Source organism: Phocoena sinus, chromosome 9 (assembly GCF_008692025.1).
Source record: "Phocoena sinus isolate mPhoSin1 chromosome 9, mPhoSin1.pri, whole genome shotgun sequence".
Classification (NCBI taxonomy): Eukaryota; Metazoa; Chordata; class Mammalia; order Artiodactyla; family Phocoenidae; genus Phocoena; species Phocoena sinus.
Window position 1 is genome coordinate 105,006,810 of NC_045771.1, and position 14,061 is coordinate 105,020,870.

The 14,061-nt window shown below is 37.6% G+C and overlaps 1 protein-coding gene across 1 annotated transcript in view; it reads left to right on the forward strand.

Annotated features, from left to right (window-relative positions):
- ZPBP (zona pellucida binding protein) overlaps positions 1-14,061 on the forward strand; it is a 104,313-nt gene that overhangs the window by 33,206 nt on the left and 57,046 nt on the right. Inside the window, exon 5 of the mRNA XM_032643451.1 lies at positions 8,205-8,423. Coding sequence (XP_032499342.1) covers positions 8,205-8,423 — 219 coding nt within the window. The remainder of the gene's footprint in view (positions 1-8,204; positions 8,424-14,061) is intronic.

A 14,061-nucleotide genomic window follows, 5' to 3' on the forward strand; every position in this document is an offset into this window, starting at 1 on the left:
ACATATACATGTGCTCCCATGTGTCTTCCCTCTTGCGTCTCCCTCCCTCCCACTCTCCCCCTCCCACCCCTCCAGGCTGTCCCAAAGCCCCGAGCTAATATCCCTGTGCCTTGCGGCTGCTTCCCCCTAGCTATCTACCTTACTACGTTTGTTAGTGTGTATATGTCCATGACTCTCTCTCGCCCTGTCAAAACTCACCCTTCCCCCTCCCCATATCCTTAAGTCTGTTCTCCAGTAGGTCTGCGCCTCTATTCCTGTCTTATCCCTAGGTTCTTCATGACATTTTTTCCCCTTAAATTCCATATATATGTGTTAGCATACGGTATTTGTCTTTGTCTTTCTGACTTACTTCACTCTGTATGACAGACTCTAGGTCTATCCATCTCATTACAAATATCTCAATTTCATTTCTTTTTAAGGCTGAGTAATATTCCATTGTGTATATGTGCCACATCTTCTTTATCCATTCGTCCGATGATGGGCGTTTAGCTTCTTTCCATCTCCGGGCTATTGTAAATAGAGCTGCAATGAACATTTTGGTACATGACTCTTTTTGAATTTTGGTTTTCTCAGGGTATATGCCCAGTAGTGGGATTGCTGGGTCATATGGTAATTCTATTTGTAGTTTTTTAAGGAACCTCCATACTGTTCTCCATAGTGGCTGAACCAATTCACATTCCCACCAGCAGTGCAAGAGTGTCCCCTTTTCTCCACACCCTCTCCAGCATTTATTGTTTCTAGATTTTTTGATGATGGCCATTCTGACTGGTGTGAGATGACATCTCATTGTGGTTTTGATTTGCATTTCTCTAATGATTAATGATGTTGAGCATTCTTTCATGTGTTTGTTGGCAATCTGTATATCTTCTTTGGAGAAATGTCTATTTAGGTCTTCCGCCCATTTTTGGATTGGGTTGTTTGTTTTTTTTGTTATTGAGCTGCAAGATCTGCTTATAAATTTTGGAGATTAATCCTTTGTCAGTTGCTTCATTTACAAATATTTTCTCCCTTTCTGAGGGTTATCTTTTGGTCTTGTTTATGGTTTCCTTTGCTGTGCAAAAGCTTTGAAGTTTCATTAGGTCCCATTTGTTTATTTTTGTTATTATTTCCATTTCTCTAGGAGGTGGGTCAAAAAGGATCTTGCTGTTATTTATGTCGTAGAGTGTTCTGCCTATGTTTTCCTCTAAGAGTTTGATAGTTTCTGGCCTTACCTGTAGGTCTTTAATCCATTTTGAGCTTATTTTTATGTATGGTGTTAGGGAGTGATCTAATCTCATACTTCTACATGTACCTGTCCAGTTTTCCCAGCACCACTTATTGAAGAGGCTGTCCTTTCTCCACTGTACATTCCTGCCTCCTTTATCAAAGATAAGGTGACCATATGTGCGTGGGTTTATCTCTGGGCTTTCTATCCTGTTCCATTGATCTACCTTTCTGTTTTTGTGCCAATACTATACTGTCTTGATTACTGTAGCTTTGTAGTATAGTCTGAAGTCAGAGAGCCTGATTCCTCCAGCTCCGTTTTTTGTTCTCAAGATTGCTTTGGATATTCTGGGTCTTTTGTGTTTCCATACAAATTGTGATATTTTTTGTTCTAGTTCCGTGAAAAATGCCAGTGGTAGTTTGATAGGGATTGCATTGAATCTGTACATGGCTTTGGGTAGTATAGTCATTTTCACAATGTTGATTCTTCCAATCCAAGAACATGGTATATCTCTCTATCTATTTGTATCATCTTGTTTCTTTCATCAGTGTCTTACAATTTTCTGCATACAGGTCTTTTGTCTCCTTAAGTAGGTTTATTCCTAGATATTTTGTTGCAGTGGTAAATGGGAGTGTTTTCTTCATTTCACGTTCAGATTTTTCATCATCAGTGTATAGGAATGCCAGAGATTTCTGTGCATTAATTTTGTATCCTGCTCCTTTACCAGATACATTGATTAGCTCTAGTAGTTTTCTGGTAGCATCTTTAGGATTCTCTATGTATTGTACCATGTCATCTGCAAAAAGTGACAGCTTTACTTCTTCTTTTCTGATTTGGATTCCTTTTATTTCCTTTCTTCTCTGATTGCTGTGGCTAAAACTTCCAAAACTATGTTGAATAAGAGTGGTGAGAGTGGGCAACCTTGTGTTGTTCCTGATGTTAGTGGAAATGCTTTCAGTTTTTCACCATGAGGACGATGTTGGCTGTGGGTTTGTCATATATGGGCTTTATTATGTTGAGGAAAGTTCCCTCTATGCCTACTTTCTGGAGGGTTTTTATCATAAATGGGTGTTGAATTTTGTCTAAAGCTTTCTCTGCATCTATTGAGATGATCATATGGCTTTTCTTCTTCATTTGTTAATATGGTATATCACATTGATTGATTTGCGTATATTGAAGAATCCTTGCATTCCTGGAATAAAACCCACTTGATCATGGTGTGTGATCCTTTTAATGTGCTGTTGGATTCTGTTTGCTAGTATTTTGTTGAAGATTTTTGCATCTGTTCATCAGTGATATTAGCCTGTAGTTTTCTTTCTTTGTGACATCCTTGTCTGGTTTTGGTATCAAGGTGATGGTGGCCTCGTAGAATGAGTTTGGGAGTGTTCCTCCCTCTGCTATATTTGGGAAGAGTTTGAGAAGGATAGGTGTTAGCTCTTCTGTAAATGTTTGATAGAATTCGCCTGTGAAGCCATCTTGTCCTGGGCTTCTGTTTGTTGGAAGATTTTTAATCACAGTCTCAATATCAGTGCTTGTGATTGGTCTGTTCATATTATCTATTTCTTCTTGATTCAGTCTTGGCAGGTTGTGCATTTCTAATAATTTGTCCATTTCTTCCAGGTTGTCCATTTTATTGGCATAGAGTTGCTTGTAGTAATCTCTCCTGATCTTTTGTATTTCTGCAGTGTCAGTTGTTACTTCTCCTTTTCATTTCTAATTCTATTGGTTTGAGTCTTCTCCCTTTTTTTCTTGATGAGTCTGGCTAATGGTTTATCAATTCTGTTTATCTTCTCAAAGAACCAGCTTTTAGTTTTATTGATCTTTGCTATCGTTTCCTTCATTTCCTTTTCTTTTATTTCTGATCTGATTTTTATGATTTCTTTCCTTCTGCTAACGTTGGATATTTTTTGTTCTTCTTTCTCTAATTGCTTTAGGTGCAAGGTTAGGTTGTGTATTCGAGATGTGTCCTGTTTCTTAAGGTAGGATTGTAGTGCTATAAACTTCCCTCTTAGAACTGCTTTTGCTGCATCCCATAGGTTTTGGCTCGTCGTGTCTCCATTGTCAGTTGTTTGTACGTATTTTTGGATTTCCTCTTTCATTTCTTCAGTGATCAGTTCGTTATTAAGTAGTGTATTGTTTAGCCTCCCTGTGTTTGCATTTTTTACAGACCTTTTCCTGTAATTGATATATATAGTTTCATAGCATTGTGTTCGGAAAAGATACTTGATACAATTTCATTTTTCTGAAATTTACCAAGGCTTGATTTGTGACCCAAGATATGATCTATCCTGGAGAATGTTCCACGAACACTTGAGAAAAATGTGTATTCTGTTGTTTTTGGATGGAATGTCCTATAAATATCAATTAAGTCCATCTTGTTTAATGTATTATTTAAAGCTTGTGTTTCCTTATTTATTTTCATTTTGGATGATCTGTCCATGGGTGAAAGTGGGGTGTTAAAGTCCCCTACTATGAATGTGTTACTGTCAATTACCCCTTTTATGGCTGTTAGTATTTGCCTTATGTATTGAGGTGCTCCTATGTTGGGTGCATAAATATTTACAATTGTTATATCTTCTTCTTGGATTGATCCCTTGATCATTATGTAGTGTCCTTTGTCTCTTCTAATAGTCTTTATTTTAAAGTCTATTTTGTCTGATACGAGAATTGCTACTCCAGCTTTCTTTTGGTTTCCATTTGCATGGAATATCTTTTTCCATTCCCTTACTTTCAGTCTGTATGTGTTTCTAGGTCTGAAGTAGGTCTCTTGTAGACAGCATATATATGGGTCTTGTTTATGTATCCATTCAGCCAATCTGTGTCTTTTGGTGGGAGCATTTTGTCCATTTACATTTTAGGTAATTATCGATATGTATGTTCCTATTCCTGTTTTCTTAATTGTTTTGGGTTCGTCTTTGTAGGTCGTTTCCTTCTCTTGTGTTTCTTGCCTAGAGAAGATCCTTTAGCATTTGTTGTAAAGCTGGTTTGGTGGTGCTGCACTCTCTTAGCTTTTGCTTGTCTGTAAAGATTTTAATTTCTCCATCAAATGTGAATGAGATCCTTGCTGGGTAGAGTAATCTTGGTTGCAGGTTTTTCTTCTTCGCTTTAAATATGTCCTGCCAGTCCCTTCTGGCTTGCAGAGTTTCTGCTGAAAGATCAGCTGTTAAACTTATGGGGATTCCCTTGTGTGTTATTTGTTGTTTTTCCTTTGCTTCTATTGATATGTTTTCTTTGTGCTTAATTTTTGACAGTTTGATTAATATGTGTCCTGGCATATTTCTCCTTGGATTTATCCTGTATTGGACTCTCTGTGCTTCCTGGACTTGATTAACTATTTCCTTTCCCATATTAGGGAAGTTTTCAGCTATAGTCTCTTCAAATATTTTCTCAGTCCCTTTCTTTTTCTTTTCTTCTTCTGGAACCCCTATAATTCGAATGTTGGTGCATTTAATGTTGTCCCAGATGTCTCTGAGACTGTCCTCAGTTCTTTTCATTCTTTTTTCTTTATTCTGCTCTGCAGTAGTTATTTCCACTATTTTATCTTCCAGGTCACTTACCCGTTCTTCTGCCTCAGTTATTCTGCTATTGATCCCATCTAGAGTATTTTTCATTTCGTTTATTGTGTTACTCATTGTTGTTTGTTTCATCTTTAGTTCTTCTAGGTCTTTGTTAAATGTTTCTTGCATTTTGTCTATTCTATTTCCAAGATTTTGGATCATCTTTACTAATATTTTTCTGAATTCTTTTTCAGGTAGACTGCCTATTTCCTCTTCATTTGTTAGGTCTGGTGGGTTTTTATCTTGCTCCTTCATCTGCTGTGTGTTTTTCTGTCTCTCATTTTGCTTATCTTACTGTGTTTGGGTTCTCCTTTTTGCAGGCTGCAGGTTCATAGTTCCCATTGTTTTTGGTGTCTTTCCCCAGTGGCTAAGGTTGGTTCAGTGGGTTATATAGGCTTCCTGGTGGAGGGGACTAGTGCCTGTGTTCTGGTGGATGAGGCTGGATCTTGTCTTTCTGGTTGGCAGATCCACATCTGGTGGTGTGTTTTGGGGTGTCTGTGGACTTATGATTTTAGGCAGCCTCTCTGCTAACGGATGGGGTTGTGTTCCTGTCTTGCCAGTTGTTTGGCATAGGGTGTCCAGCACTGTAGCTTGCTGGTCATTGAGTGAAGCTGGGTGCTGTGTTGAGATGGAGATCTCTGGGAGATTTTTGCCATTTTATATTATGTGGAGCTAGGAGGTCTCTTGTGGACCAGTGTCCTGAAGTTGGCTCTGCCATCTCAGAGGCACAGCACTGACTCTGCAACACCAAGTGCCTTTCATCCACACGGCTCAGAATAAAAGGGAGAAAAAGTAGAAAGAAAGAATTAGTAGAAGTTGTAAGAAAGAAAGAAAGAAAGAAAGGAGGGAGGGAGGAAGGAAGGAAGAAGGGAAGGAAGGAAGGAAAAGAAAAAGAAAGAAGATAGAGTAAAATAAAATAAAGTAAGATAAAATACAATAAAGTTATTAAAACAAAAAATAACTATTAAGAAAAAAAAAATGGGCAGATAGAACCCTAGAACAAATGGTGGAAGCAAAGCTATACAGACAAAATCTCACACAGAAGCATACACATACAGTCACAAAAAGAGGAAAAGGGGAAAAAATCATAAATGTTGCTCTCACAGTCCACCTCCTCAACTTGGAATGATTCATTGTCTAAAGGAGGGAAGGAAGGAAAGAAAGAAAGATGATAAAGTAAAATAAAATAAAGTTATTAAAATAAAATATAATTATTAAGAAAAAATTACAGACAGATAGAACCCTAGGGCAAATGGTGGAAGCAAAGCTATAGACAAAATCTCACACAGAAGCATACACATACAGTCACAAAAATAGGAAAAGGGGAAAAAAATCATAAGTGTTGCTCTCACAGTCCGCCTCCTCAATTTGGGATGATTCGTTGTCTAAAGGAGGGAAGGAAGGAAAGAAAGAAAGATGATAAAGTAAAATAAAATAAAGTTATTAAAATAAAATATAATTATTAAGAAAAAAAAATATGGACGGATAGAACCCTAGGACAAATGGTGGAAGCAAAGCTATACAGACAAAATCTCACACAGAAGCATACACATACACACTTACAAAAAGAGGAAAAAATCATAAATCTTGCTCTCACAGTCCACCTCCTCAATTTGGGATGATTCGTTGTCTATTCAGGTATTCCACAGATGCAGGTACATCCAGTTGATTGTGGAGCTTTAATCCACTGTTTCTGAGGCTTCTGGGAGAGATTTCCCTTTCTCTTCTTTGTTTGCACAGCTCCTGGGGTTCAGCTTTGGATTTGGCCCCGCCTCTGCATGTAGGTCGCTGGAGGGCATCTGTTCTTCGCTCAGACAGGACGGGGTTAAAGGAGCCGCTGAATCGGGGGCTCAGGCTCACTCAGGCTGGGGGGAGGGAGGGGCACGGAGTGCGGGACAAGCCTGTGGCGTCAGAGGCCGGCGTGATGTTGCACCAGCCTGAAGCATGTTGTACATTCTCCCCGGGAAGTTGTCCCTGGATCATGGGACCCTGGCAGTGGCAGGCTGCACAGGCTCCCCGGAAGTGGGGTGTGGATAGTGACCTGTGCTCACACACAGGCTTCTTGGTGGCAGCAGCAGCAGCCTTATTGTCTCACGCCCGTCTCTGGGGTCCGCGCTTTTAGCCATGGCTCGCGCCCGTCTCTAGAGCTCCTTTAAGCAGCGCTCTTAATCCCCTCTCCTCGCGCACCAAGAAACAAAGAGGGAAGAAAAGTCTTTTGCCTCTTCAGCAGGTCCAGACTTTTCCCCGGATTCCCTCCCGGCCAGCCGTGGCGCACTAACTCCCTGCAGGCTGTGTTCACGCCGCCAACCCCAGTCCTCTCCCTGCGCTCAGACTGAAGCCCCAGCCTCTGCTCCCAGCCCCACCCGCCCCGGCGGTGAGCAGACAAGCCTCTCAGGCTGGTGAGTGCCGGTCGGCACCGATCCTCTGTGCTGGAATCTCTCCACTTTGCCCTCCACACCCCTGTGGCTGCTCTCTCCCCCGTGGCTCCGAAGCTTTCCCCCTCCGCCACCCGCAGTCTCCACGCACAAAGGGGCTTCCTAGTGTGTGGAAACCTTTCCTCCTTCACAGCTCGCTCCCACTGGTGCGGGTTCCATCCCTATTCTTTTGTCTCTGTTTTTTCTTTTTTCTTTTGCCCTACCCAGGTACGTGGGGAGTTTCTTGCCTTTTGGGAGGTCTGAGGCCTTCTGCCAGTGTTCAGTAGGTGTTCTGTAGGAGTCGTTCCACGTGTAGATGTATTTCTGGTGTATCTGTGGGGAGGAAGGTGATCTCCGCGTCTTACTCTTCTGTCATCTTCCCCTCGTTCCCTAAGATGAATATTTAAACTTAGGGAAGTCTCATACCTGAGTTTGAGGCAGCATGACATGGTGGTTAAGGGCACAGACTCTGGGCTAGGCTCCTCAGCTAGAGTCTCAGTTTTGATTGCACAGGCATTAGGCATGTGACATAGTTTCCCTCAATACATGCTGGATGTGAAGATTATACCAATCTTTAATAATCTTAGGAGATTTAAATGAGTTTCTATTTTTAAAGTGCCTATAACAGCATTTGTCACTTAGTAGCTGCTAGATAAGTGCTTGTTAAATTAAAAAAATACTTATATATGGCTGTATATAGAAACATATACAGTTCACCTTTGAACAACATGGGTTTGAACTGTGTGGGTCCATTATACATGGATGTTTTCAGTAGCAAATACTGCAGTACCACACGATCCACATCCACACATTGCAGAACCCTGGATTCAGAGGAATGTGGGTGAGGAGGGCTGACTATAAATTATACATGTATTTTCAACTGGGGGTGTGGTTGGTGTTCCTAACTCTAACCCTGCGTTGTTCAAGGGTCAGATGTATTCCAAATAATGATTTCTCTTGAATAGCTGAAATATATTTGAATTGCTTAAATAACCATTGCTGTATTGTTCTCTGTTTAATTTTTTGCAGCTTATCGTGAGCCACATTATTATTACCAGTTCACAGCTCGATATCATGCAGCTCCCTGTAATACTATCTATAATGTTTCTTTTGAGAAGAAACTTCTTGAGATTTTAAGCAAATTGGTTCTTGACCTTTCATGTCAAGTTTTCTTACTGAAGTCTGAATGCCATCATGTTAAAATGCAAAGAGCTGGTTTGCAAAATGAATTGTTTTTTACATTTTCAGGTAAGTATATGCAATTCTTTAAAGAAAACAAAGTTAGACTGCAAAACTAATCTTAGAGACCTGAGTTACTAGTGGCATTTTTAGAATGTAAATGCTATAGATCTGAATGTTTCATATTCTTTACTTTCACTTCTTAGATCTTATAGCAGCCCCCAAATACATTTCTGCTGATTCATGTACTTAATGAAAAGTTTGGATTCCCAAATAACTTAAACATTGCTATGATAATTTACTATAGAATGGAATTTAGTATGAGGAATATCTATCATGATATTTAGCTACAAAGATTTAATTTGTAAAAGCATGTAATTATATAATAAGCTAGGTTAACACTTTAGACCAGAGGGACTGTTCTGACAGCTTAGGTTGCTTTTCCTAACAATGCAGAGCAAAAGCCCAGTATATTCTGGAAAACCAAGAATTGGACTGAATATCTGAAGACTTTAGATTTATAAAGGGCCCGTTTATGAATGAGCATTTAGGAATACCCATGCATGTGTTCTTAATGGGTCCCAGTAGCAAGAGGACCCCCTCCACTTTTCATCTCAAATGGTATGTTGCTGTTTCCTTTCTTTCTTCTTTACCCTCTGTCCTTGATTCCTCTACTGTCAGTGTTTGTTTACACTTACCCATTTCTCTGATATTCCCCCTCTCTTTCTTGGCCATCTAGGATTGAATGTTTAGATACAAGTGAGAGGTGCGAAGCTTTCAGAGAAAAGAATAAGAGGTGTTCAACCCCATTTTCACTATCTTTTATCTTCCTTACTTCTTCTCTCCAGAAAAAATTTTGAGAGTTGTTCTCCAGCCCCTAAGGCAAATTATGAAGGGTAGTCTGAGTCTTTCTTTAGCTCATCAAAGACCCACTGTTAGCATTCATGAGAGTTATGGTGTCATTGTACCTGGTGTATTGAATAGGTGCTATTAATAGGCATTTAATAGTCTTGAGAAAAGCTGAAAGTGTACTTGAACCCATAAGAGGAAAGAGATGATTTTCAATAGAAATTAGTTCACTGTGGGCTTAATTTGCGTTTCTCTAATGACTCATGATGTTGAGCATCTTTTCATGTGCTTATTGACCATTCATATATTTTTTTGGAGAAAAGTCCATTCAAGTCCTTTGCCCAATTTTGATTTTTTTCCCTAGCTTTATTGATATATAATTGACATATAACACTATGTTAGTTCAAAGTGTACAACATAAGGATTTGATGTATCTATATATTGCAAAATGTTTACCATAATAAGGTTAAACACATAGATCTTCTCACATAGTTTTAATTTATTTATTTCTGCAGTAAGAACTTTTAAAATCTACTCTTCTAGCAACTTTCAGATATATACAATACAGTATTATTAACTATATTCACCAAGCTCTGTGTTACATCCTGGATTTATTTGTACCCTTTGTCTTCCTTCATTCATTTCCCTCACCCCCAATCCATGCCCCTGGCAATCATCAATCTGTTCTCCTTTTCTGAGTTCAGTTTTTGTAGATTCCACATATAAGTAAGGTCATACAGTATTTGTCTTTCTCTGACTTGTTTCACTTAACAAAATGCCCTCAAGTTTTATCTGTGTTGTTACACATGGCAGAATCTCCTTCATTTTTATGGCTGAATAATATTCCTGTGTGTGTGTGTGTGTGTGTGTGTGTGTGTGTGTGTAGCATATTTTCTTTATCTGTTCAGCTGTTGATGGATACTTAGGTTGTTTCTATGTCTTACCTATGGTAAATGGTGCCGCATTGAACACGTGGGTACAGATATCTCTAAGAGATAGTGATTTCATTTCCTTCAGATGTATATCCAGAAGTGGAATGCTGGATCATATGGTAGTTCTATTGTTTTGTTTTTTTTTTTTTTTTACCTTTTGAGGAACCTCCCTACTATTTTCCATAGTAGCTATACCAATTCATATTCCCACTAAAGGTGCATAAAGGTTACCTTTTTTCCACATCCTTGCTATCACTCATCTCTTGTCTTTTGGATAATCATCATTCTAACAGATGTGGGTGATACCTCATGGTTTTGATTTTCATTTCGTGATGATTTGTGATGTTGAGCACCTTTTCATTTACCTGTTGGCCATTTGAATACTTTCTAAGAAAAAAAAGTCTATTCAGGTCCTTTTCAATTTTTAATTGGGCTATTTGTTTTTTGTTTTTGAATTGTATGAGTTCCTTATATATTTAGGATATTATTGTCTTATCAAATTTATGTGGTTATCAAATACTTTATACCATTCTCTAGGTTGTCTTTTCAGTTTGTTGATTGTTTCTTTTGCTGTGAAGAAGCTTTTTTAGTTGTATGTAGTCCCATTTGTTTACTTTAGTTTTCATTGCTTGTGCTTTGGTGTCATAGTCATAAAGTCATTGCCAGCACCAGCTTTTCCCTGTGTTTTCTCCTAGGAGTTTTATGGTTTAAGTTTTACATTTAAGTCTTTAATCCATTTTGAGTTAATTTTTGTGTGTGGCATGAGATAGGAGTCTAGTTTCATTCTTTTGCATGTGAATGTCCAGTTTTCCCAGTATCATTTATTGGGGAGACTGTCTGTTCTCAACTGAGTATTCTTGGCTTTCTTGTCAAATATAGTTGACCTTACATGCATAGGTTTATTTCCTGGATTTTCAGTTCTATTCCATAGGACTATGTGTTTGTTTTTATGCCAGTACCATATTGTTTTGACTACTATACCTTTGTAATATAATTTGAAATTAGAAGTGTAATACTTCCAGCTTCGTTCTTTCTTAGAACTGCATTGATAACTTATTCAGGGTCTTTTGTGATTCCATACAAATTTTAGGATTTTTTTTCTATTTCTGTAAAAAATACATTGGAATCTTAGTAAAGATTACGTTGAATCCGTAGGTTACTTTGTGTTGTATGGATATTTTAACAATATTAATTTCATTCAATTCATGAACATGAGGCATCTCCATTTATTTGTGTCTTCTTCAGTTTCTTTCATCACTGTCTTGTAATTTTCAGTGTACAGACCTTTTACCTCCTTGTTTAAATTTACTCCTATGTATTTTTTTGGTTTTGATAGTATTGTAAATAAGATTGTTTCTTTATTTCTTTTCAGATAATTTGTTATTATATAGAAATTATACCAATTTTTGCATGTTTCTTTGTATCCTGAAACTTAACTAAATTCATTTATTAAGTCTAACAGTTTTTTGCTGAAATCCTTAGGATTTTCTCTATGTAAAATTACATCATATGCAGACAGAGATAGTTTCACTTCTCCTTGTTTGATTCAGGTGTCTTTTATTTCTTTGTCTTGCTGGACTGCTCTGGCTAGGACTTCCGGTACTATGTTATATAGGGGTGGTGAGAGTGGGCATCCTTTCCTTGTTCCTGATCTTAGAGGAAAATCTTTCAACCTTTCATATTGAGTATGATGTTAGCTGTGGACTTGTCATACATGGCCATTATTATATTAAGGTAGATTCATTCTGTACCTAATTTGTTGAGAGTTTTATTTTGAATGGAAGTTGAATTTTGTCAGATACATTTTTGCATACATTGAGATGACCATGTGGTTTTTATTTTTCATTCTATTAATGTGATAAATCACATTTGTTGATTTGCATATGTTGAACCGTCCTTGCATCTCAGAGATGAATCCCACTTACTCATGTTGTTTGATAGTTTTAATGTGCTGTTCATTTTGGTTTGCCAGTATTTTGCTGAGGATTTTTCCATCTATATTCATCAGGAATATTGGCCTATAGTTTTCTTTTTGATTAGTGTCCTTATCTGGCTTTGGTATCAGGCCTTGTAAAATGGTTTGAGCATGTTACCTCCTCTTCAGTTTTTTTGAAGTTTGAAAAAGATTGACATTAGTTCCTTAAATATTTGGTAGAATTAATCAGTGAAGCCATCTGGTTCTGGGCTTTTTTGTGGAGCTGGGGGGAAATTTTTGGTTAATGATTCTATCTCCTTAGTCACTATTGATCTGTTCAAATTTTCTACTTCTTTATGATTCCAGTCTTGGTAGGTTGCATGTTTCTAGGAATTTATCAGTTTCTTCTCAGTTGTCCAATTTTTGGTGTATAGTTATTCATAGTAGTCTCTTTGGCTCCTTTGTATTTCTGGGTATCAGAGCAATGTCTCTTCTTTAATTTATAATTTCATGTATTTGGATCCTCTTTTTTTCTTATTATAGCTAAAGGTTGTCAGTTTTATCTTTTCAAAAAACCAAGTTTTGGTTTTGTTAACCATTTGTATTTTTTCCTATTTCATTTATTTCTGCTCTAATGTATTATTTCCTTTCTTCTGCTAATGTTGGGATTAGCATGATTTTCTTTTTCTTATTCCTTGAGGTATAATGTTACATTTTTTATTTGAGATCTCTTTGCTTGATGTGTACTCATTTTCTTTTTTATAAGAATTTTTAAGTTTACCACCTACATTTAGGTCTCAGATTCATTTTGAGTTAATTTTTGTATATGCTGTGAAATATGGATCCAACCTCATACTTTTGAATGTGGATGTACGATTATCCCAACACCAATTTTGAAGAGACTGTTCTTTTCTCTTTGAATTGTCATGGTACTCTTGTTGAAACTTACTTAGCCACAGATATGTGAATTTATTTCTGGGGTGTTAATTCTATTTCATTGCTCTGTATGCCTATTCTTATGGTAGTCCACAACGCTTTGATCATAAGGTTTTGATAGTAGCTTTGTTTGTAGTAATATTTGAAATTGGGAAGTGGGAGTCCTTAAATTTTGTTCTCCCCTTTTCAACATTGTTTCGGCTATTTGAAGTCAGTTGCAATCCCATATGTTTTTTGCACCTGCTTTTTCATTCCTGTTGAAAAAGGCCATTGGGGTTTGCATTGAATCTGTAATGTCTCTAATGTTACCTCCTGAACAATATTGTCTTCCAACCCATGAACACAGGATAGCTCTCCCTTTATTTAGGACTTTGTCTTAGTCTGTTGGGCTGCTGTAACTAATACCATAGACTGGGTAGCTTATAAACAATGGAAATTTATTTCTCACGTTTCTGGAAGCTGTAATTCTGAGGTCGCAGTGCCACCATGTTTGGTGAGGGCCCTCTTAAGGGTTACAGACTTTTCATTATGTCCTCACATAGCAGAAGCAGCTAGGGGTTTCTCTGGAGCCCTCTTTTGTAAGAGCACCAATCTCATTCATAAAGGCTCTATTTTCATGACCTAAGCACTTCCTAAAGACCCCACCTCCTAATACTACCACATTGGGCATTAGCATTTCAACATAAGAACTGGGGCGGGGCATAAAATATTTAGAACACAGCAGACTTCTTTATCTATCAGCAGTGCTTTATACTTTTCAGTGTGTAAGTCTTAACACTTCTTGATAAAATAATTACTACATATGTTATTGTTTTTGATGCTATTGTAAGTACAATAATTTTCTTTTTCACATTGTTCATCGCTAGTATGTAGAAATTCATTGATTTTTTTGTGTATCTTACATCTTGGTTTAATTAATTAAGAGTTATTTTATGGTGCTTGGAATTTTTAGTATTTTCTATATGGAAGATTATGTCACCTAAGGATAACAATAGTTTTACTTATTTCTTTCCAATTTGGATAACTTTTATCTCTTCTCTATCTATTTTGTGCCAAATTGTTCTTGCTAGAATGT